This window comes from Pituophis catenifer, unplaced genomic scaffold (genome assembly GCF_029215685.1).
Source record: "Pituophis catenifer annectens isolate HBS135680 unplaced genomic scaffold, rPitCat1.0.hap2 SCAF_2, whole genome shotgun sequence".
NCBI classification, from domain to species: Eukaryota; Metazoa; Chordata; class Lepidosauria; order Squamata; family Colubridae; genus Pituophis; species Pituophis catenifer.
This window is the reverse complement of record NW_027256882.1, coordinates 234,047,032-234,073,898: the sequence shown is the minus strand read 5'-3', so window position 1 is coordinate 234,073,898 and position 26,867 is coordinate 234,047,032. Positions and strand designations below refer to the sequence as shown.

Sequence of the window (26,867 nt, the reverse complement as noted above, 5' to 3'; positions counted from 1 at the left end):
AGAACCAGGAAATACTGCCTTATTTTCAAGAAAAGCAGGGAGATTTCTTATTACTTATTAAGTTAGTTCATATCTAGTTAACCTTTATTTTTATGCCAGCATATATTTCAGTAAGTAGATTGGAGTATACTGAATCCTCCACCTGCTTCATTATGTGCATTATGCATAGCTGATTGAATCTTCTTCAGACTTTCAGGCTATGGGGGATGGGGGTGGAATCAGAATCTACTAATCAGATGTCTTTTTTTCTGCACAAAACAAGAAATACAATGTCTCAATGCATCTTGATATGCAAATATTTTCTAGGAACACAATCAGTTTCTTATACCCTCATTATAATGTATCAGACTTTTAAACATCTACCTTAAACCTCCTCTGATTTTTTTTTTAAATAATAAACCAATTTTACTATTATGTATGACTCATTTTTGGATTTATCTGCTTCTGCAAACCATATGCAAACTGCACGGGATGCAAAATAGAATGCTTTATATTTACTGAATGAATATTTACTAATTCTCCTTATTTGGGAGATACACGTTAACAAAAAGAAAGACACATGGGGAAGGGGAACACAGAATAAGCAATGGCTTCAAAATCATTTTCTTAGCTTATTTTGTGAGACAACTATACAAGCCTTCCTTTTTATGTGTATCAGTCAATAAGATATCTGTTGTGTGTTTTGCACAAAGAACAAAGATGCCTTTATCGATTCTTAAAGTCTGTAGGACAAACCATTCATGCTGTCAAACCCTCCCAAACCCCTTTCAGCAAATAATAAAATCCATCAGTGACAAATGTCAACATGCTAATTTGTTAAACAGGGAACAAAAGCAACATTCAGGCGAGGTGCCTCATTTCATATTATATCAGCCCTCCAATTTGTAACAACTTCACAGCAACCCACATATTATGCAATTCTAGATGGAACAAATAAGGTCAGAAAACAATTTGGGTTCTGAACAAAATGTGAGCTTTAAAAGCTGAGATTTTAAAATAGTATTAACTGGAGAGTTCCAAAAATATTGTTTGAAAAAACCTTACACTTTGAAATACTGTACGTTTGCAGTATACTCATTGATTAAATTGGAAGGTAATTAAATTTCATTTAGAAAATCCATATTATCAATGAAAAGTCAGTCTACCATAAAACTATAATTGAAAATCAGAGTTACCAAAAGATGCTCTAGAAAAGTGTTACCCTGGACACTGTATAGTTGTTTGCTGAAAAATTAAATTATACGTATTTTCTGTATACAGAAGGACATGCCAGTTACCACATTTTTCTTATGAAACCTTAAGTCCTCAATCATGCTTATAAATTGCGACACAAATAGCAAAAATTTTATGAGAGTTGGAATAATTAATATCCTTTTACCATTGTACGTGAGTAACAGCAAGCATCATTTATGCAATACCAATTCAACTTGTGATTTTTCCTTGACAAAATTCATAACTATAGAATTCAATCTGAGTTTTAGAATACTGATCACCAAGGTTTATCTTTTTCTTAATGGCTAAGAAAATAAGATATCACAGTTCGCCTGTCTAATTTGATGGTTCAGTATGAATGAATAAAGGTAAAGGTAAAGGTTCCCCTCGCACATATGTGCTAGTCGTTCCTGACTCTAGGGGGCTGTGCTCATCTCCATTTCAAAGCCAAAGAGGCAGTGCTGTCCAAAGACGTCTCCGTGGTCATGTGGACAGCATGACTAAACATCAAAGGTGCAGGGAATGCTGTTACCTTCCCACCAAAGGTGGTCCCTATTTTTCTACTTGCATTTTTAATGTGCTTTTGAACTGCTAGGTTGGCAGAAGCTAGAAGTAATGGGAGCTCACCCCGTTTCGAGGCACTAGGGATTCGAACCGCTGCCGACCTTTCGATCGACAAGCTCAGCATCTTAGCCACTGAGCCACCATATAGTCAATGAATATTCAATGAATGAATGAATATTTGCATGTAAATTCTAATATGTAGAATCAGGTAGGAAGATATTATTATTCCATCATTTGTTCTTTCAGGAGTTAACAAAATGTTAACAGTACACCCACAAACAGGACATAACTTCAACAGCATTTCCTTCTCAACTGATATTAAGAATCTACTGCATGCATTCCATTCTACTGATGATAAATAACAGCTACTGATAATCTTATTCTCCATTAATTAGACTACATCCTTCTGTGTTAACATTCCTGAAAGCTATTAAGACTTAATTACCTTAATGTCTGGATTTAGAGTGGAGAAATGTTGTAAAAAAAAAAAATGGTAAGGGAAGCTGCTACAATATGTATGTACGTTTGTTTACTCCATAGGCACAAAATGAATGGCAATTGTAATTTGTTGATTCATCATGTTATTTCTTTTATCCTTTCTGTTATCTTGTTTTTCTTCTTATTATGGAATTATTTAACCCCCACTTAAAGACAGGCAAATTGTTTACCACCAGTACATTTATAGATGAGTATTCCATACAAATTTCTATAATTATTACTCACAGAGCAAAAGGAAAATGTACTGTGTGCCGCCCAGAGTCAACGCAGGGTAATCTATGTAAACTTTATAAATAAATAGAATTTATATACTGCAAAGTCTTGAGGGAAAGGTTGCTTGGGAAAGCAGTGGTAGTACTTACAACACTTACAACAGTTCATTTAGTGACCGTTCAAAGTTACAATGTCACTAAAAAAAGTGACTTATGACCATATTTCACATTTACAACTGTTGAATCCCCATGGTTACAGGATCAAAATTTAGACACTTGGCAATTGACTCATATTTATGATGGTTGCAATGTCCCAGGATCAGGTGATCCCCTTTTGTGACCTTCTGACAAACTAAGTCAATGGAGATGCCAGATTCACTTAACAACCGTACTAACTTAACAATTGCTGCAATTCACTTAACAGCTTTGTCAAGAAAAATCGTAAAATGGGGCAAACTAATTTCATAAATGTTTTGCTTACCAACAAAAGTTAGGGGCTCAATTGTGGGCATAGATCAAGGACTACCTGTACATCTTCTCCTGATAGTACTACTTGTTAAAAGTTAAGGTAAAGCTTGAGTGACTACAATGCCTGGTATATGAACCCAATTTGACAATAGGTGTAATAGTGTACCATTCTCTTCTTCAAGGTTCTTTTTTTCACTTTCCAAATTATTAATATTAATATACCACAGGTCTCCCAATGATTCTGGGTGGTAAGTCTATATATCTCTAAGATTAGTCTATAAATTAGTTTATATCTCTAACATTTAGCATTCATACAAATACTAAACAAGTCTGATCCTGCTCACTTCTCTTAGATCGATCAAATCAATTAGATGCTAAAACTTTATGTAACTCCACAGTCTGGCCTTCATTCCTTGGAATTACCAAATGGACGTTCTTATTTGCATCTTATTCAAACATGTTCTATTTTCCTGTCTTCTTCCACTCTTCCATCTCATTTGAACAGCTTTCATCTTTTTCCATAACAGTGGAAAAAGATTTCTTAGGTCTCTCCTGAAGGCTCCCCCTCCCCAAGTTATTTGAAACCATTCAAATTTTGAGCTATTTAGGCGACACAAAGCTTGGTATTCTGGAAAGGGGTTCACTATTAAACTATAGAACAGTCTTACATTACAAAGAAATTTTGAAAGAGAAATAAATGTCACTATGTCAAGAAATCACATTTTCAAAAGGATAGTAATGGATATGTTTCAGAGAAAAGCAAATAATTTCTCCTTTCAATAAATTATCCTACAAGGTACACATTACTGGGGCTGTACAAGCTTTTCTAAGCGTAGAACAAGGACATATTCAGAAAAGTTTATGCAACTGAAAATAGGTACTGTGATCTACAATTATTCTAGACCACATATGGCTTGCAATCATGTAAATGAAGTGTTTGAGGCACACTGAAAACTTCCATTATTATAGAAGTAGCTTTCAGAGAGTTTGTTGTCATAAGAGACTTATGGATTATAAACCTGTAAGACAACATTAGTTTTACATTAGTTTATGAAGTTTTATGGTACATAGCTGAACTCTGTAGAATATTTATGAACAAACTTCTTGTTTAGAATTTAATCAAGGTAAACTAAAGTTCATTCATTCAGCCAATTTGAATGCATTTTAAATAGAAAATAGGATGAAACTACTAATATTATATGATATACTATCAATGTTCCCCAACCTTTGTGGCTTTGAGGGCTAGTGGGGGAGAAGAGGGAATGGTTCCAGATGAGTGGCAAGCGAGTGTATGCATTCGCTGCTTGTGCAAGCACAGCTGTGCACATGAGCACTTGCCTGTCACGTCCGCGGTTCACTTTCACATGGGCCACGGCCTAGTACTGGGTCACAGCCCAGGAGTTGGGGATATTATGTCTTTCTGGATCCCAAGTTAATATATAATGCCTCAAAATGTTTAAACGGTATCTTCTTCTCAACTTTATGTGCAAATGTTGTCAAGAGCATCCTGCCTCCTTTCCCACTAGGTCAGGGGTCAGCAACCTGCAGCTCCGGAACTGCATGCGGCTCTTTGGACCCTCTGCTGTGGCTCTCTGTCAGATAATCCCACCACTGGCTGGACCCGCCCCTCGCCCTCACCTCCCAGTCACTCCTCGCCTGGCCTGAGAAGGTAAGGACGATGGTGGGGGATGGAGAAGCGGCCAGGGAAGAGACAGAGAGATACAGGGAGAGGGGGGAGGGGGGAGAGAGGGAAAAGAGAGATGTCAAAAGGTTTTTGTGGTTCCCGGTGTAGGCGTGGCTAGGGGGAGTCATGTGACTGGTGGAAGTGAGTGACATCAAGTTGGCCACGCCCACCCAGGTTTTGTGGCTTCCGGTGTTTTCTTTTCTGTGGGAAATGGGTCCAAATGGCTCTTTGAGTATTTAAGGTTGCACATTGGGCGGCTAGGATGTATTTTGTTTTGACTGAGGTGTGAATTCCTTAGTGTAGTTGCGAGGCGCAATTTCCCATCCCCCTACCTATGGCAAGTCAGGAGCAGGTCAGGAAAGCTTTGCGAGTTGACACTTAAGACCCAATTTCAAAGTTATGACTACTGCATCCCCATCACATGATTGAATTTTGGAAGCTGGACAACAGGCTCACTTTCACAGCCATTTGCAAAATCCAAAGGCCGATTATCAGCAAAAACACCCCCACTCATTTGGCATAATTAATTTGCTTAACATGCAAAATATTTGCTTAATGCAACAAATAGCAATAGCACTTAGACTTATAAGGTCTATTTACTTACGGGTACTTATGGGACTGCCTGCTGCCACCAGTAGTCTCTCACCGGCCAGTACGCTCTCATAGAGAGGGGCTCCTCAGGGTGCCGTCGGTCAAACAGTGTCAACTGGTGGCCCCCAGGGGAAGAGCCTTCTCTGTGGGGGCACCTGCTATCTGGAATGAGCTCCCCCCGGAGATACGGAGGATCCCGGATTTATGCACCTTCCGCCGTGCCCTCAAGACCTTTTTATTCCAACAGGCTGGCCTGGCCTAACCTCCGTTTTTAATTTTTTAATTGTAAATTTTAAATTTGTCTAAAACTTTAGGGGTGTTTTAATCTGTTCTGGGCCAAATTTATTTAATTAGATTTTTATACTGTTTTTAAATTTTGTAATCTATGTGTTTTATCTCTTGGCTGTTCACCGCCCTGAGTCCTTCGGGAGTAGGGCGGTATATAAATCTAATAAAATAAAAAATAAAACTAATAAAAATATACCGCTTCACAGTGCTTTACAGCCCTTTCTAAGCGGTTTACCAATTCAGCATATTGCCCCCAACAATCTGGGTCCTCATTTTACTGACCTCAGAAGGATGGAAGGCTGAGTCAATCTTGAGCCTGGTGAGATTCAAACTGCTGAATTGCTGGCAACAAGAAGTCAACAGAAGTAGCCTGCATTCTAACCACTGCACCACCATGGCTGTCATAAAGTCGAATCCAATTATGTGGTAACTCGCCTAATGACTGCAACAATATATGACTATAATTCCAGGCTCAATTAAATCCAGGACTATTTGTAGCCTTAATTCTATGTATGTTTGCAAAAAAAAAAAAAAATAGTAGGGGAATGCTAGGCTGGAGAAACAAAAGATGAAAAAGTTGCCATATTCCTCTTATATGTACATATTTTACAATTTTTTGCAAGCAGCAGGGATAAGGGAGGAAGGGAACTAAGAACCCTGCAGATTAAGGATTAGTAGTTGAGTAAAATTAATCATTGGTGCTGGGCTGCTACTTAGTGATTCCTAACTATCTGGGATTATTAGGCCAGGATAGGAAGCCTACATTTATTTCCAGAATAAATATGATCCAGTCTGCCAAGAGCAGCACTAGAAAGAAGTAGCCATGAAAGAAACGGAAGCCAAACATTCTAAAATTAAAACAGCAATTACATAGAGAAACAAAAATACATTTATAAATGGTTGCTCTAAGAAAATAGAATATACTTATATAAATTACCCACATTCTTATCTAATACACAAAATTAATACATCAGGGTTTCCTATGTGTTTCATAAATTGTTTCTTAATAAAGATATGCTATTACAAACATAGCCATCATTTTAATGGGTATCAAATGTTTACTTGTTCCTGAAAATATGCATTAAGTTTGTGTGCGCTGAGGTCCATGATTGAATGAAATGGCTTTAATGAATGTAAACATACACTGCTATATAAACATTTTTAAAACTTAAAATCATCCAATCTAAACAAATCCTATATGTTAGCTTCCTAGTTAAGAATTCTTTTGGCGACATTCCCTTTCCATTTCCTACAGATATAAATCAAGGGATGCCACTAACCTAAGTCCAACTCATAAACATTTGCTTTACTTTAATTTAACTCAGTTCAGTGTATGTGTGCCCATACTGTGGATTTCAGGGAAAAGAATAAATATGTGCACAAGTAGAATTTTAACTATTTGTAATTATGTTTTTCTTGTTTTATCACAAATCAATTTACATAATCTAAACCTAGATTCTAAACAAATATAAAAATCCACTACATTTAATAAGGAAAGTATTCCAGGCAGCAGTAAAAAGGCAGAAGGAGGGGGCATTTGTATTCTCCTTAATGAGTTAGATTACTGGGTCCTAACATAAGATGTTGTACTACACAATCATAAATCTAAAGTAAGACAAGGGCAACTGAAACATCATGTAGTAGGCCAGGAGTGTCCAATCAGAATGGCAATTTTAAGACCTGTGGACTTAACTCCCAGAATTCCCTAGCCAGCCTAGGTGGCTGGGGAATTCTGGGAGTTGAAATCAACAGGTGTTAAAATTACCAACGTTGGGTACTCCTGCAGTAGGCCATTGAGAAATTTAAACTGTCTACATTGGGATGAAAATTGTGTGGCCCTCCAGATGTTGTTTGCAACTCTGATTATAATTTATCATAGTCATGCTGCTAAGAAGAAAGGAAGCTGATTTTAACACATCTGGAAGACCACACACATAATACAAAAAGCTAGCGTACATTAAACATGAAATAGCAAATTATAGCTATTTCAGCAAAGGATGGCATTTTTACTGGATTATTCCAACCTTCCCCAAAATATTGTAGGTTGAAACGATAACAAAAAGATTTTCCATCTATTAGCCATGCAGGCTAACAATAAAGAGTTGTATTCCCAAAATATTTTAAATGAGACACTGTGCAGAAATTTACCTTAACAGAGATAAGAGCAGCATGCCAAATACTAAAACACCAACACTGTTATAAAATCAAGTTGTTTAGCTATTAACTTTTGCTGTTGAAGAACAACACCACATAATCGCAAACCAGTCACTAGACAGGATAGCAACTTCACACCAGAGTATCAAAACAAGCATTTAACCAATTTTAAACTTCTATGATGTACTTCCTTATACCGATGTTACAAGATTTCCCATCAAATGTTTATACAATTAACTTGCAGAGTTGAGGGGGGAAGTTATTTGCTCTAATAATGCAGTTTTAAAAGCATTACAGTAAGATCAATATTAATTCAAAGTAATTATTTGCTACTGTAAGATAATACTGAAAACATTCTGTGAAGTATTGTTACTCACAGAAGCATTCTATCATGGTAAACTACAACACTCATCAACCCTTACCAACATAACCACTGTTATGCTAACTGGGTTTCTGAGAGTTATAGTCCAATACATCTTACAGGGTAGAGATGTCTTTTTTTCAAATTTTCCCAATATCCTGATTTTCTTCTTTATAATCGCCAAAACATTTCCAGCTATTCTACCTGTGCTGGGACAGATTTTACCCTGTCACAATGAGAAGTGTCAAGTGAAATAAGCTGAAAAGCAACACAATTCACAGAAGAAGAAAAGCAAGTGCAAGAGTTCAAATCTCTGTAATAACAACATTCTGTATTTTGCATTCAGTGCATGAACCTGTTACGGCTTTCCCAAACAGACTGAAAGGTACAGTATACAACTGAAATAAAGGATACGGTACTTAACCTTTTGTAATAATTGCTATATTGAAATGATTAATATTAAACAAATACTACAATAATAAGCAGTATGTATCAAATTCTCAAATAATAGTAAAGATATCCTGCAAAAATCTATATAGAAGACTTGGGGAAAAATACAAGGCCTCTCCTCAAATGATTTCAGCCTGTTGTCCTCTTATGTTTTCCAGCTGAGTAGATACTCAATGTTCTTGTGTTTACGTTGTGTCACATCTAAAGGAGCAGCAGGGTACCAATGTTTCTGAAACACCTAGCTGATTATAGTACAACCAGGAACACTGCAATATTCCCCATGGAGAGCAGGATGTAATAATGGAGTAGAGAACCTAACCAGATGTTCTCTGGATTACACACCAGAAAGGGTATACCTGCTCTCATGTGGTTGTTTGCACAGATGTCAGTGAGAACATTCTCATATGATTGCCCCTAGATATGTTTCTTGAGGCAAGACATTCAGAGTATCACAGGACTGATCTGGATCCTGTAAAGATACAATATTCACATTATATAGTTACAACAGAAGTGATCGTCTGTAGAAGATTACAGTTATTTTGACTCATGAAAACAAAAGTGGATCTGCTTACAATTATAATTTCTGTTCATTTTTATTGTCTTCTGGAATGCAGTTGTTTGTTCAGCAATCCAGATCTTGCTGAACTTCATCCCAGCTTTCCTACTTAGTATAAACCATGGTAAAAAATGCTGAAAATTATAGATTAATTTAACAACATCTGGTGAGCTCCCCATTATCCAGGGATAGTCATAACTGAGAAGCTACTTCAAGAATTAAAGGATAAAATACTGGTTCATAAAAACTTTGAAATCTACTAAACAAATGTCAAGAGCTGCAGGATGACTGAAAAATATCATCTCAGGCTGATGTATTAATTCATAATCAAGTGTTAATACATTTAACTCCAGGGTTATTCTGACACCATAAAAAAACTTTCAGAGGGTATAGACATATCAATAAAACAATCTGAAGGCTATAAATTCCTTGTGCAATTTTAAAAACAAGTTTTAAAAAGAATAAAAATAGAACAAAAATTTGTAACAAGAACATTAAAAGTCTTTGCTATTTTTAGCCAGTCTCTAAAACCAGGTTTTGCCTGAATGTTTTTAAATTGTTCCAAGAAATAAATGTTACATCTTCTCTTGTGACTAAAGTAGTTTTTCTAGGTTAAAATATATAAGATATGTAAGATATAAATATAGGGTAAAGTGTCTCTAGAATTGAAATCACTCCCTGATGATTACCTAGACACACAGGCACACACAAACACATCTTCCTTCCTCCCTCCCTCCCTCCCTCCCTTCCTTCCTTCCTTCCTTCCTTCCTTCCTTCCTTCCTTCCTTTTTCTTCTGGGGGTTTTTGTTTTATTCTCATATTCAAATTCTTCATTAATTGGCAGAAAGTAAATTAGGATTATCAATTGGTGACTGGATAGTCTTTTTCAATAAATCAGCTAATTTACAATTATTTAACAGTAGGATAACAATAAAACTTATCCTACTCTATTTCCAAAATATGTTGAAACAAAATAATTGAGGAGAAAAAATAAGGAGTAGATATTTGTGTGAAAGGACTTATGAGTATAGTCTTGGCACTGATTACAAATGTTTTAAGTATCCTACTCAGCATTTAATATGCATGTTGGTATATTCTCCACCCTAGTTGATGGATTTCAGAGATTTCATAAAGCATAAAGTTGATTCCATAGGATTTCTGAGTTGGCATCTGTCACTAAATGGATGTTCTCCATTCAAAGTGGGTTAGGGCATGAGAAAATTATGAGAAGTTTTGATGTACATAGAAAAACATAATCTGCTTTGTCCATTATCTACTACTAAAATTTCAATCTATATACTTTATCTCAGTTGCAATGTTTTTTTTTTAAAGATGACATTCTAGAATATTTGGACAACAGTTTTAAATCCAGTTAGAGAACCACTGCAAAGATTGAGTTCATTCCTATGAGTCTCAGTTTTACTGATAAATGCTGTAACAGAGCTCTGCTCAATACACATCTGTTACATGTTTATGAACTAAGTGGTTCAACGTGTAAGGAAATCTCATCTGCTTGATGTGTTCCAAGCACTGTTTTAATCCTCTGTTGAGAACTGAGTTGAGAACCATTATCAAAATAATGCAGATTTACTAAGAGGTAGAAATTTTTTTATTATGAAGAAGTATCATGAAGAAATTGTCGTGTTTGTACACAATATATAAACACCCCAAAAAGAAGAAAGGTCTTCCTGAGTCTTCTTAGTTGAAATTTCTTAATGGAAGGGACCTAGCATGTGCTCCTCACATTTATGAGAGCATCCCCTTCAGCCAGGTTTCACTAAAGCACACCAGATCAGCCCTCTCAACCATTAATGAATCACGTTTAAGGAAGCCCTCATTATAAACTGACCTCTGGCATTCAGGCGAAGTAGCCAAAATCCTGGCCCTCTGATGGTCCAACAATCAGGGCTGGGTGCAACAATGCTGCAAAATAGCATTAGCACCAAGTACTGGGTCTGTATTCCTCAAGAGTGGCCCAACCATTGCCTCCCACCATATCTCCAACCATTGCTAAATCAATGTTCCTGTCTGCCTTAACCTCCTTGAGGCAAATGCAATGTGCATACAATCTTTTAAAACAGTGTTCCCCAACCTTTCCGGATTTGCGGACTGGCGGGGGGGGGGGAGGAGATAGATCTGTATGAACGATGGGCGGCTCTATTTAACAGTAACAGAGTTGGAAGGAACCTTGGAGGTCATCTAGTCCAATTCCCTGCTCACGCAGGAGACCTGTACTATGGATTCGAACCGCCGAATTGCCGACCTTTCTGATCAACAAACTCAGTGTCTTAGCCACTGAGCCACCAAGTCAGGCAAGTGGAACTGCATACACACACATGCTTGCCTGTGCTTCCGCGGCCCAATACTGGGCCGCAGCCTGGGTAAAATGATAATAACAGATTATAATGATCATGATAAAATAATAGTATTTGACATGTAAACGTTAATCAAGATTTTACTTGGGTACTATATATTTATATCATTTGAAATGCTATCATGTGTGGAACTCACAATTTTTATTTGCAAAGCAGAAAATTTTTAAAAAGGGCTCCTAACTACAAAAAGTCTAGAATGGAAATTTGCATGTGTCTTTCTTATTCAAAACTTATTTAAAAGAAGTAGAAGAGTAGAATAAGTTGATGAAATAAATGAAACAGAGCAATAAATATTGTTTTCTTTGTGACTCATATGTACAGAAAAGCCTTGATCTCTTTTTACTCACAAATGACATATTTAGAAATATTTTTAGAGAAAGGTACATAAGACATAGTAATCACTCATCAAAAAGTTCAAGTTCCAGAACAATTCATTGCTAGTCATTTGTTCAAGATCCAGAAAAAATCATTGCTAGTCATATAAACAAATAAAAAAAATCTGAAACGGTATTAATCTTATAGTTGAAAGTTGCAATCCTATGCAAACCTGCTGGGAATAAATCGCACTTCTCAGTTAAATTCACTAGAGTTTATTTTTATATGTATACAATGGGACTATGAGGAACATATGAATATGCAATTAACTCTTCTGCTATAAGAAGAAGTATGAAAGGAGAAAATAGAACAGCATGAATTAAATTCAGCTAATTCGACATTGGATTTAATTCTATAAATACAAGCCATAAACTGTTTTTCCTGAAGGCAAAATAAATTAGGCCAATTTTAGATTAAATGGCCTGCGTTTGGAAGAAATGAGCCTATCAAGTATATAATAGATAGTGCTTAATGGTTGAAAAAATGCCAATTTTAAATTGATCTGTACGCAGAGTTAAACCTATTTAAGATACATATACCATAAATACTATCACAATCAGTAAAAACAATAGAAGGGGCAGTATTATACTTCCTTGTTAAAAAACATGGGTATCTTCAAAGCTTATCCTGAAGATTTAAGATGTTTTTCTCAATTTCTCTGTTCCCCCCCTCCCCCGCCCTGTTTTCTTCTTGCTATATATTCATTCACATTTGTTTCTCTATTTACAGTACATCTCCACATCCTTACCCATACCAACTCCCATTTTCGTCTGTGGAGTTGTTTGTTTTGTCTACTTCATTTAGGGGCAAGGTCCAATTATATTTAGAAGAATATGATCCTTTATTGATAACGATGACACATGAGAAGTTTCCAAAGCTTCCAAATGTTGAATAACACACACACACACGCACACACACACCCCTACACACATAAGGAAGCACAGCACTGAGCTAAAGTACAACATTTAGCAGAAAATAACTACAAGTAGTCCACAACTTATGACCACAACTGAGCCCAAAATTTATGTTGCGAAGCTAGACATCTGTTAAGTGAGTTTTGCCCCATTTTATGACCTTTCTTGCCACAGCTGTTAAGTGAATCACAACAGTTGTTAAGTTAGTTATCTTGTTGTTAAATTAATCTGGTTTACCTGTTGACTTTGCTTGTCAGAAGGTCACAAAAGATGATCACATGATCCCAGGCAGGGGTGGGTTCTAAATTTTTTTACTACCGGTTCTGTGGGCGTGGCTTATTTTGTGGGTGTGGCTTGATGGTCATGTGACAATTATTTAGGATTTAGCAGAGGTACTGGTCTACCAGGCTTTTAACTGCTTGCAGAGCTGTACCGATCTACCCATTTATTTTTTGCAGGCACTGGTCTACCCATTTACTTTTGCAGGCACTGATCTACTCATGTATTTTTGCAGGCACTGGTCTACTCATTTGTTTTCTTTTAACAATGATCAGCTGTAGGGTGGCCGTTTGAAGCCCGCGGCAAGAGTTTAAACAGGTTTTTTCCCTCTAGCCATCAGCTGGGACTCAGGAGGCAGCAATAGATTGGGGGTGGGGCCAAATAAAAGGTAAGAATAATGTGGGGGGTGGGGGGGGCAGAGGGGCAGGGGGGCAGAACCGGTTCGGTGACATCATATCGTCACCGTTACCGGTTTGGGACAACCGAGCCGAACTGGGAGGAGCCCACCACTGATCCCAGGACACTGCAACTGTCATAAATATGAGTCAGTTGCCAAGGGTCTGAATTATGTTCATACGAACATGGGGACGTGGCAATGGTCGAACGAAAAATGGGTCCTAAGTCATATTTTTCAGTGATGTTGTAAGGACTGTACAAATCACTACAAAAGTGGCCGCATTACTCTGAGCATTACCAGAATACAACACCTCCTTCAGATGCTGTTGAAAATCCAGAAGCAACTTCCATTAAGATTACTTTTCTATATATAATCCACAGCAAATTAAACACATCAAGTAACAACCTACACAAAGCATATGACAATTATTTCAAGACAATTTTTTTTTTTCCTTCAAAAAAGCATTGGCAAGTCTTAAAATAAAATAATGCTGAATCTGCATTGGCAATTGCTGGAAAACACAGATCTCAAAACTTATAATTAAGCTTTTCTGCACAAGAACCCCCTATTTCTTCCTACTTTGAAATATGGGGTTACCTTAAAAAAAAAAGAAAGAAAAAGTCCTTTGGTGCTGTACATTAAAAATGTAGCTTCCACACTAATGAGGACAGACTTGGCCAAGTACATGGACCTATGTTATATGCAAAAAATAAGAGAAAGGGAAAGAGATAAATTGCAAATTTAAACATAATGAAAACGTATAGTTATTTCTTTTAGTAGCAGACAAATGCAAAGAACATTTTCAGAACAGCAGCTCTTTTGTTCATGCCTACTGTATTATGTTATATTTATACAACTGCGGATCAAGTAGTTGATTAAATACACACGCAGCACAGTACTCTTCCTGTATCAAGATAATACATAAAGTAATAAGAAGCTCTGGAAAACATCTATAGTTACAGTAAAGAGAAAATAATGTATAGGATCTAACAGAAAGGTCCTTACGTCACTGGACTTATTACACTTTTTTAACATTACTGTCAAAATGTACATGTACCTAATTATATCCTTATGGTACTATGCTTTTTTATTCATTTTCCCCCTTTTAAATAAGAAATGATGAATTTAAATTCCAAGAACTCCCGAATATTTAGATGTTTTAAAACAGCATTCATGTGTATACTGCTTTTCTTTAGATTTGATCTAAAGATTTGTTGTTGTTGTTTTTGGCTTTTGCATTCAAAGCAATGTAATAAATTGCTTTAAACCCTAATTGTTCTACTACTCAGACAGAGGTAGGTTTCAGCAGGTTCTGACCAGTTCTGGAGAACCGGTAGCAGAAATTTTGAGTAGTTTGGACAACTGGTAGTAAAAATTCTGACTGGCCCTGCCCCGATCTATTCTCTGCCTCCCGAGTCCTTGATGATCAGGAAGAAATGGGGATTCTGCAGTAACCTTCCCCTGGAGTGGGGAGGGAATGGAGATTTTACAGTATCCTTCCCCTGCCATGCCCACCAAGCCATGTCCACCAAGTCATGCCACACCCATCAAGCCACACCCATAGAACCGGTAGTAAAAAAATTTGAAACCCACCACTGCATTCAGAGATTAACTGTCTCCCTGCTTTCAGATGTTTGCAGCTGCTAATATAACAGGTTAGATTATCCTAAACTGTACTTATATGTGTGCGGCTATGATTAAATTCTGAAAGAAGTAATCAAGGGTTTAATTAAAACTTAGCTGGCAACTTGTACATTTAGTTCAAACCTAATCTTTTCTGTATCTTTGATTCATCAGATCTTTCACTGTGTCATTCTCCTCTTGATCTGGAACATGCTTCCCTTTAGCAGTCCAATACTGCCTAATTTCATCTTTGTCAGCCATTTTTCTCCTTCTCCTCTCAACCAGCTCCAGCCAGGTTTACACTCTACCAGCTCCTTAGACCATTTCAACTCCTCCCATCCATCATAGACTGTATGTATTTGAGAAAACACCTAATTCCATGTCCCAAAGTTCTTTTCCCAGTGTCAGATACAAACATGTAGAGTTTGTATGTCTGTGAGATGGTGTGACAAGAAAGCAGGTAGTGTTTACCTTTTCTATTCTGTCATACATCTGCAGAATAAATTCTTTATTTATAATTTAGATTTATAGGGTGCCCAACTCAGGAACAATTATTTTATTTTATAGCTTCCTGCCATTTGTAGCCACCACTGCAAAGTAGCTTTACTTTTCAAAGTAGCTTTGAAAAATGCAGAAAGGATTTTAACAATGCTCTTCTTCCTGGCAAAAACAGAGACACACACACTGTATTTACATACATACGGAGTGGGTTCATACATTCTGCTAAGACATAATGTGGTTTCTTTGCTTATGGCTCAGTATGAATCCCATCACTGTGGTTTGTCATCATTTTTTTACAACATAGCACATTCTGCATCTGATTACAGCTTATTCTATAAACCATAATCATCGTCAGGCATTCAGTCAGCCACTCTATCGATCGGCACTCTCCATGCCCCTCTGTCTCACACCGCTGTCTTCAGATCCGCCACGGTCATCCTAGTATCATTCTTTATAATGTCCAGCCAATTATAAATGATGATACCGGGGCTTAATAAACCACTGGTAGACAAATTAAACCACACAGAAAATGGGAAAAGTATCTATACCTTGCCATTCCAAGACTGGAAAAGTTCAATGGAACTATCAAAACATCAAGCCGGGAAAAGGGATGTGTACCCAGCAGATCATATGCCGCAGAGAGGCACTGAGGAAGCAGGTAGAGTAAAACCTTTTTGTAGGAGTCCTTAAGGCACAGAGGAGCAAAGATGCGATGAGGAATAATAACCTGAGCAGAGGTGATAGGATCTTGGAAGCGACAAGGATATGGTGTATGACCGCAAGCCTTTTCTAATAACCTGGCGGAGACAAAGAAGTCATTGAATGTTGATTTTTTTTAAAAAAGAAGAAGTTATGAACATTTGAAGAAAATTCAGCAAAAAGTAGCAAAGACGCTTGCGTTATTTGTTCATACAACGTTAACAGGGAAACATCTGGATCAGAGAACAATTTCTTTCCTTTGATAATCTTTTTCTTTATCTGCTATACATATAATCTCAGAATCTCATCAACGCATGAAAAATGCAGTTGAGTAAGTGGCTCAAAATTATTGCTAGTAGCTCTGCAAGGATTTCAAATATTGTTATCTTTTGTCTCGCCATCACTTGCCTGTCACCTCTGCAAATTTAGGCAGTGAAATAATTTTAATGCCCTAAACTACTCAATAAGCATGATTATCTCAAGCTAGGATGCTGTTGAAAGGAATTTTTATCTTTAAAGTTTTTCTAGACGAATGTGAAAGTTAGTTCTTCCACAGACAGTGAAAACCATCATGATAACAAATCTGATAATTATAAAAACAAAGGACAGATTGAGGCAAGCCAGTGCACAGAAAAGAAAGGTATAAAACACAAAAAGGGTTGAACATTGTTTCTATATACATGGCTTGTTGAATCATAGCAGTTACTGAAATTTTTCGCGTATGGCCTCTAACATTTTTGAAATAAATATTACTTTGGTGAAGTTCTTGTAAGCTTGCCTAAGTAATTTTTCCTGCTACTGGATAAAACCTAACAATGAGATTCTATCATGCAGTCATCCTGTCCTGTTCATAGAATTTTACAGGAAGTAAATGCTTTCTTCCATTTATAACCCTATCATGTTTTGTCATTTAAAAACAACAACAAGGGAAATATATTTGGAGGTGAAAATGGAATAGTACCACAATGCTTTTGATTTGGCATAGTTAATTAACTATTCAATCCCTTAACACATTTCCTGATTTTAAAAATGGCCATAAAAACTGCAGTTATGGTTTCTTTTACAGGTACACTTTTGTTTATCATCTGCAGAATATAGGTCAATAAATTATTGATATGCAGATACCCTGAATTATGTTTCCAATCCAGAAAGGTGTACAGTCACAGCATGTTAACAACAATTTTTTTTCCAAATTCTTATGGAAAATTGAATAAACTTTTGATATGAAACTAATAATCCAGAAGCAGTGGTTATATCAGATCTGCAACATGCTTTTAGGTGGTATTATCATTCTACAGATATAGGAACAAAGGTTAGAAATCTAATTTTTCAAACCAAGAGTGAAAAGATGGAAACATGAATGGGATTTAATGAGACAGACTGCTAAAAACGTGAAAGAAGGATGACAAAAATATGATACAGGAATAGCAATAAGCTTCACAAGATATACCAGCATCAAGCAAGGCTGTAAAATAGAGGACAGTTTTTACTGTGCAAAATAATAAGCAATTTGGAATTTAAAAGAAGAAATAAAAAGGGATGCATTATTTTATTAGGCCTCAATTAAAATTCACCTATTAAGCAATCCATTTGTCTTTGGTTTTAAAGCCTTTGTAGTGACCACTGCAATCATGTACTTGTTAACCTCAGTGTTAGAAACTAACATGGCTTGAATTATTTAAAAGTAACCACATTGTAACTGGAAAAAAACTATAAGCTCTATAGAGTTTAGGTGTTCAACTTGCACACTATGGAGCTGAAGTAAATCACATAAAAAGCCATGCTCTTTTTCAAAGAACTCTTTCTTTCTGTAAAAGCAACACACCCTTGCCAATCCTCTTTCAGTGGACTGTTTCTCCTCTACATTTTCTTTGATTAAACATGTTCCACTATTGTTCCTTGACTACGATGACTCATTTCTTTTATAATAGAAAAAAATTGAATGTTCTGTAAAGTACATATTTTTTAGCTGTAATCACCAACCTGACATTCCCTTTTGAAGACAACTCATCATTCTTCAGAACATCAGTTTCATAACTTTTTCTTTTAACTTCTGCCCAACATCCAACAGCAATAGCAAAGGTGGATGCTGGCATTGGCATTGTCACATAATAAAACCAACTTAATACACCTAAGGAGAAAAACATGTAGATTATGTTATCCATCACGCTTGCTCACCATTTGTTAAATCTAAAAATGTCTTCCATGGTTCAAGTAAAGCCTGAAATATAGATGTGTTTCGGTTTTAATATTTTATTTTAATGTTTTTATTGAATAGTGTCTCTATACCCGTAATGGCAAACCTATTGTACGTGTGCCAGAGATGGCACACAGCGCCCTATCTGTGGGCATGCAAGCCGTCACCCCAGTTCAGCTCTGCCATGCATGTGCGTGCCTCCCGCCGGCCAGCTAGTCTTCGGGTCTCTGCCGTGCATGCGCAGGGCGTGAGGCCCTACGTGAGGACAGGCCGCATGTGAGGGGCCACATGTACATACACGGGAGGCAAAGCACATGCCAAGGCCCGCGTGCACATGTGTGGGGGTGGGCACATGCGTGGGGGCCCCACATGCATTGAATTTTGGGGGTTCAGGCACGCGGGTGCGCGCGCTTTGAGCACTCGGTCCAGAAAAGGTTAGTCATCACTGCTCTATACAATTAAGTTTTACAAAGATAAAATATTACCTAGAATTGAACTAGGAGTGCAGGACCTTTCTGAAATTTCCGCTTGCTTTGCAGATGCTGAAGATCTGCTTTAGAGTACCCTGGTCTCTTCTAGATCAGAATTTGGATGCATAAAGAATGGTATATGGTAGAAGATCAGGAAAAAGTCTTATGCGAGTGGATTTCTATGTTGTGATATGAAATTTCACAGAATTTTTAAATGGTGGGATTTCTTGCCTAATTTATCTGATATGTAAGATGGTAGTGACACTACTGAGTGCAATGCAATGTTGCATGAATGGATGAAATCAAATTTTTCTTGCTCCATACAGCTTTCGGAATCCCTAATTCCTAAGTCAAAGGGGGTGAGGAATGTCAAATGTAGAGGGAAAGGATAAATGTCATATTTAGCAAATTTTGGGGGGAAAATTAGTGCCCTCTGAATAGAAAAGCAGGATATAACTGGGATATGTATGTGTATACCTCCACCTAACTTAAGGAGATTTGCCACTTCCTTTGCAAATAGGTAATGCAATGTTTAATAGATGGAAGGAGTACATGAAGCTTCAGCGTGGAACAGAAAAGAAACAGCCTTGCCAACTATTTGTGCAGAGATGTTTAAGCAAAAGTATCAATGTGGGATTAATCTCTGTATACACATATTTATACCCACTGCAAGGGCCTTGCTTCTGCAGAACTGATCCAATATATTCCATCTGATACTGAACTATAATAAATTAAGTAAATAAATAAAAATACTGCAATAAACACATGTTCTGTAACACTTCCTTTATTTTGCTTAACATGCATCAATTATATCTAATGTAATTATTCAAGAGCCTTCTTCTATTCCATTGTATGTTTGTTTTCTACAAAAGTTGCAAATTAGGTTCCATTTCCCCCAATAAATGTATTTAGCAGTGATATAAAGGAAATTCACCATAAATTTGAAACTATATTTGAAGGATTAATAAATTGCACTACCCAGATTAATGGACATTTGCAGTGGACCCACTGTGTCAATGTAATTCATAATCACCTATTTTATAGTGTTATTAGAAGGAACTCTGTCTATGTACTGTGTATGAACAGTCTAAAACTAGTACTGTAATCTGAGAGTGGCAAATCTAAATGCCAATGTGTCTGTGAATACATATAAAAGAATATGGGAGGGGAGGGAGGGAGGGAGGGACGGAGGATGGATGGATGGATGGATGGATGGATGGATGGAAGGAAGGAAGGAAGGAAGGAAGGAAGGAAGGAAGGAAGGAAGGAAGGAAGGAAGGAAGAAAATATATTTTACTGGGGAAGGAAAGTTCTCTTTTACTAAAAACAGGGCAATTTAATTATTGACAATTGGTTGGCTTCTCCCCTCCAAAAAAATCTAAATTAATGGGTAGATACTCTATTCAGGACATTTCAGATCCATTCCTGTGGTCTCTTATTCTGGGAATAAAAATACAGAGAGGAAAAAAAAAGCAAAGGGAGCCCCACATCAGCCATTTTGTGGTCAAATGCAAGGTAGGTGATTAAAAAGGAAAATCTGTCAAGTGTATCTTTGGGACTGAAATGTTTCAGACCTTTACAAAGCTAAAGGACTATCTAAATGATAATGTTTACTTTAGATACCTTCCTACTTAACCGTTGTTTATTTTTTAGGTACTATAGTGTAACTATGGGACGCGGTGGCTCAGTGGCTAAGACTCTGAGCTTGTCGAACAAAAGGTTGGCAGTTCAGCAGTTCAAATCCCTAGTGCCACGAAATAGGGTGAGCTCCCATTACTTGTCCCAGCTTCTGCCAACCTAGCAATTCGAAAACACGTGAAAAATGCAAGTAGAAAAATAGGGACCACCTTTGGTGGGAAGGTAACAGCGTTCCATGTGTCTTTGGCATTTACTCATGCCAGCCACATGACCACAGAAACGTCTTTGGATAGCGCTGGCTCTTCAGCTTTGAAACGGAGATGAGCACCGGCCCCTAAAGTCGGGAACGACTAGCAAGAGAAACCTTTACCTTTATACTGTAACTCTGATGCTCATCGGTATTAGAAAGTTTCAATTTACTTTCCCATGTAGCATTTTTAATCATGTATAACTTTTCCCCAAAATTATATATAACAGAAGTATTTGATAATTTTTCTCTTCATTCCTCTTTATCTCTAACTACACTGTTTCCAAAAAAGTTCATGAAACAAACTAAACTAACATTATTTTATCTTTATGTTTTCTCCTTTTTTTCCTCTTTACCTTTCTGCCCAGTGTTAATCCACTATCTTACTACATATATCTATTGGGACACTGTGAGGCTCCCTTGGATACAGCACCACCTAGGGTACATATATATGTATGTATGTATGTATGTATGTATGTATGTATGTATGTATGTATATGTATGTATATGTATATGAAAGAAAGAAAGAAAGAAAGAAAGAAAGAAAGAAAGAAAGAAAGAAAGAAAGAAAGAAAGAAAGAAAGAAAGAATTTCATGTGGTACAACAGAAACACAGAAACCCATAAAACATTGATGTACAACATATTTGTTAAAAATTAGAAGTGAATTGCTTCCCATGAATATGCTGTATTAATAATTTTTGTAGCAATCAGTTCTCAACATCACTTCTATCTGAAAATTTACATATAAATAACAGAGAAAATTCCGATCTATTTACAAACTATACAAATTATGTCAGATAATTTGCAATACTGTATCTATAAATTTAAAATGTTATCCTAATTAATAATACAATAATTTGTATTTTCTAATTGAAAATCCACTGTTTTTAATTGTATTATTGGGTGCTCCATTTATTTTTTTTCTCTTTTACCCCTCTTACTAGAATAATCTCGATTATATTTCAATTTACTTCTCATTCTCTGCCTTGTGAATGGATACACCGAGGATGGCATAAACTGACTTTTAAAAGATATTCAATATATTTTTATAATATATTGTCATATGTAATATAAGAGAAATCCAGCTTTATATTATTTCTACTGCATTGCAATTAATTTAGTCAAACTTAAAATCTAATTATCTAAAAAGCCTAAAGAATGAAAAAGAAACAATAGTTATTTTAACTCCTATTTAGTAAATCTGTTAAGAAGCTTTTTCTCAAACTTCTTGAATCTAGCAAAAGAATTTGAAATGAAATATTTTTACATTTTGAAGGAGTAAATAACCTCTTGATGATTTGCCTAGAACTATTCAGCAGGTTTCCAACAGACATTTCAACAGATTTTTTTTTTAATGTCAATTAATTTGAAACTGGAGAAAAACAACAGATGCTCTAAAAACTGCAAATGCAGCACACTTTTCCCCAAATCTGAAGGTGGAAGAGATTTTTGAAATTGTGACAATAACTTGTTTCTGGAAAAAATATTACTGGACTGAAAGTTTGTAGCTGCACAAAAAGCTGGATAGAGTTGAAGGTGAGCTGATAACATCAGTGAAAAACACTTAAGTGAAAACTCCTCCAAAATTAACATTTGTTTCTGGAACTTCCAATTCACCTCTGAAATTCCCAGCCAGCTGGACTACCATGGAAGGATATCCACAGATATTGAGTGGTGAAGTAGTCCCCTCACTCAAGTGTTCAAGTACTTATTGTGGGAAATCCAGTCTCACTTGCTGGCCACAAGGTTGTGCAACATTTAAAAGGCTGTCATATGCAAGCAGGAGCTTTCACTATTGAAAGTGAGGGCACGACAAAGGATGAAAACTAAAGGAAATTCATACTGAATTTCTTTTTTTTTTTAAAGGAATTTCTTTTTTTTAAAGGAATTTGTTTTAATTTAATTTAATTTAATACTGAACGGTAAAACTAAATCTCAAAATTTCATTTTTTCCCCACCTCAAGTACAAAGTCCAGAAGTGGTTTCCAAGTAGAAACAAAATTAGGTTTTTTTCTTTTATCAAAGCAGTCAATTTAGCCATCTAAATTGCTAAACTATGAAAGTTCTTGATGGTAAGAGCAGCTGAGCATTTGAACAGTGTTTATCGATTCCCAAGCTCTACATGAAATCTGGAAGGCTACCTGTGAGGCATGAATTAATGGATTTCTGCATGGAGCAAGGGATTATACTAAAACAATCTATGGGATTTCTTCCACTTCACATATTTTATGCTTACAAAAATGTAATCCTTCCCAAATCTTAAATAAATAGTACATACCCATCACATTATTCCCTTGCAGGGTAAGCAAAATGTTATACAAAATGTGGAAGAAATAAGAAACTGTCACCCAGAAGAAGGAATGACTTTATGAAAAATGACTTCCACAGGTTTCAGATGTCATGCTCAGTTGCAGTTAACAGAAACAGAAGCTAAATTTTCTAGAAAAAGCAGGCAGAGTAAACCATGCAAACCTTAGATTCACAAAGATCCATTCTCACAACACTAAACCACTGTATAGAGCAGGAGTCTTTGAAGTAGGTGCAACCTGAGCTTCGCTGACACAGAGGAATAAGGTAGCAGTTATAGATCTTCTGTAAGAAGAAAATATTTGTCACTCAGCCAGATAAAGAAGGCTAACGGGTGGTTGGCCTTTAGTCCTGTCCTGAATTGTTGGCACTTCTTGGATAGGGGCCAGTCAACTTCCTAGGGCTAATGAGGGGCTGTAGGACAGCAATAGCAGGAGGAACAGATATCCCCACTTTCAAGCTTCCTTTAAACTCCCATTTGGCAACTTCCCTCCATCTACCTCTACAAAGAGTTGGGGGAGCAGAAGGCAAGAAGGTGAGGCCAACATTGCACAGGACCTGCTTGTTCTCTGCGGTCATTAGCGAGGGTGCAACAGAATGGCTGCTTTGGGAATGGAGGCAGAGGAGAGAAGGAGCAAAGATAGATAGTGGTGTAGCTCAGGAAACTCCAATGATCTTGGCTAGGAGGAGAGTATGTGCCTCATTGAAAAGAAGAGAGGAATATTGTCCCTGCCCTAGTGGGGATGTGCTCCCGGTATGCCCTCCACCAGCCAGGCTATACTGACTGCGGTCCTGGGCAGAAACTGTGCAGTCTCTTCTAAGCTTTTCCATGCTCACTGGTGAGAAGCTGTATCAGTTTTGGGGGTAGAGTGGTCTCAGCACAGCTTTGGCCAACTGTTCCGCCTACTTAAGTGATCTACCTGCTGTGTATCTCAGATAGAAGGATCTCAGTTTCTGCCCCAGTTTTTGGCCACTTCCCACCCATCAATGGATCCATGATCAATTAGATGAGACTTATGCTCAAATCTTAAGCCAGATTCAATATTTCCCCATTAAGCATCAAATGCCAATTGCTTTTTTCTGTGTCAAATAATACATCATTTTCAGCATGGCTTTTATTAAATATAATCTGAATTTGAACTAAATTTTCAAAAAATTGAAGACAAAACATGATTTTTTTTTAACAAGAGAACTGCCAAAATAATTTTTATTACTTGGCAGAAGTGAAAATACTGTTCAGACACTGCCTCTTCTGAGCAGACAAATCCTGCCAAGTTTCAAATTATTAGATTTAAGGATTTATATTTATTCAGCAACAACCAAAACAAATATTGATGTTCTGCTTTAGAAAAAATGTTGCCAGATAGGTGGTCAAACTGAAATGGTAAAAGCCACTCTGATTTGCAGAATTTTGTAATAAATAAATAAATGTATGTTTAACGGCATACCCATGGTATTATTCATAATATTCAACCATTTCTTAATGTTTGATTTGTTAGAGACTTCAGTTTCAGGCTCTTGTGTTAAGAAACTAGTCCTCAGGGGCTCTCATGAGCATTTGAGTTTGGACCATTGGTTCAGAGACATATTTGAATGCTGCCTAATTTGCTGATCTGATTTGCTTAAAATGAAAGCACACATTCTGTATAAAGTTAAGAATCTGTAATAATGAGAAACTATTACTTTAAATTATTACTTTAAAAATTACTCTATGAAGTAATAAACAATTTTAATGTTATTTTATTTATTATTAAATTTATTGGCCGTTCATCTCATTACAGGGTAAGATGTAGTTATCTAATAGTAAAAGTCAAACAAAAACACAATACAAAACTGATGGAAATAATGGGGTAGTATACAGGATTTGGGAGACGGAGGGAGGGGTAGATGCTTAAAGTGGATGACAGTTATAATAAAGAAAAGTAACTTTAAATCCTAAACAAAATTATGCTAATGTCTTTTGTGTTATTTGCAATACCCAAAAGTATAGTTTGGATTACTAAACCTGACTACAATTAATATATTAAAACAATGCAATAGTGATATCATTTGTTATCTACTAATTAAGAGCTCTAGGCTTTCACACCCAATAATTAAACTTTTGAAATTGAAAGAAAATTTAGTTCCTTTCCCACTTTCTAAAAAAAATAATTATATGGCACCAAGAAATCTACACTTTGCATACAAATTCATTCACATAACTGAATCATCAGCAAAAATATATCACACTTTACTAAACTACACAAAACCGTAGCATTTAATTTAAATAGTTTGCTATGGGAAACTTCCCAAAACATTGATATCTCATTGCTTTATTAAAATTTTTGTAAGAAACATCTGAGAAAGCATGGTATAAACTAAACATGTCTTTGAAAGAACTGAGATGATGATTCCAACAAAGACAAAAAAACAATGAAGAGACTGGTTCTTCAGGATCTCTCTAGACAAGGAGAAGACAGATGATTATTCACATGTGATCTAGAGAAGTGCTCCTTACAGAGAAACTGCAGGGAAGTAGTACCCTGAAGATTTCAGCACCGAGAGATCAGTGTGAACAATCATACTCATAAGTGCAGCAGAGACTTTTAAAGGACACTGAGTTTGCTAACCTTCCTTATTCTTCTTTATAAAGCTCTGGTATGGACTTTATGGACTTTTTGCCAACACCAGGACTGAAATATTGATGATTTATAGATTTACATATAAATAAGGGACAGGTTATAGGAAGAAGAGAGATTTGTTTGTAACCTTGTAGGGAGTGAAGAATTTTAGGGATAAGAATTGTAGGGAGTGGTCAATGCCTGGAATGCACTACCTGACTCTGTGGTTTCTTCCCGAAACCCCCACAACTTTAACCTTAGACTGTCTACTGTTGACCTCACCCCAATCCTAAGAGGTCTGTAAGGGAAGTGCATAAGCGCACCAACGTGCCTACCGTCCCTGTCCTAATGTCCCCATTTATTCGTATCCATTTCATGTATTCATAATCATGTTTATACTTATATCTGTAATCTTATATATGCTTGACAAATAAATAAATAAATAAAATAAAAATAAATAAATTATTAAATCTGTCTGTACTTGGGGTGAAGATTGGAAGTCACTGCTTTGTATACTGTATTTCTTTTCTTTTTCTTTCTTTGCACTTTTATTCTTTCTATTTCTCTTTCTTTCTATCGGTTTAGTTTGTATTTGCTTTTACTACTGTAATAAAATTATAAAGAAAACAATTTTAAGAAATTTTAAGATTGTATTCTTATGATACTGGCAATGTCCAGCTAAATTCAGTAAGATTTACTTCTGAAAGACATATTTATGAGAATAAATCAGTGGAAATGCAGCAGAACTGATTGAGAGAACCAAGAAGTGCTAATGATACTAAGGGCTATATTAAAGACCAACTATTAAAAAATTCTCTTTGAAATGCCTATATTCTTCAGTAATTATGTCAGTCAGTATGTGTTGGTATTTTGTTGTTTGTATTTTTAACTTTAAATAAAAATAAATTTCTATTGTGAAGCAGATTTCAATATGATAATTCAACCAACAGAAATAAGGTTAAGTAACATAAAAATAATCAACAATAAGTAGGATTTATTGTACCAAAGTTCAAATTATCAACCTGAAATGGTCCTTAGTATCAAGGCTAATCTAATCCAAACAGTTCTCACCAAGGTGTATTCTAAATAAAAATTGTTATTGTTGTTGTTGTTGTTGTTGTTGTTGTTGTTGTTGTTGTTGTTATTATTATTATTATTATTATTATTTAGTAAGCATGCATGCTATGACATTCAACCTGATTTCT

General features: G+C 36.2%; 1 protein-coding gene across 1 annotated transcript in view; it reads right to left on the bottom strand.

Annotated features, from left to right (window-relative positions):
• The window catches only part of AOPEP (aminopeptidase O (putative)), a 207,280-nt gene that overhangs the window by 159,632 nt on the left and 20,781 nt on the right, over positions 1–26,867 (bottom strand). Inside the window, exons 4-5 of the mRNA XM_070938690.1 lie at positions 18,185–18,332; positions 16,051–16,299 (exon numbers count right to left, since the gene is read on the bottom strand). Of these exons, the coding sequence (XP_070794791.1) occupies positions 16,051–16,299; positions 18,185–18,332 (397 nt within the window). The remainder of the gene's footprint in view (positions 1–16,050; positions 16,300–18,184; positions 18,333–26,867) is intronic.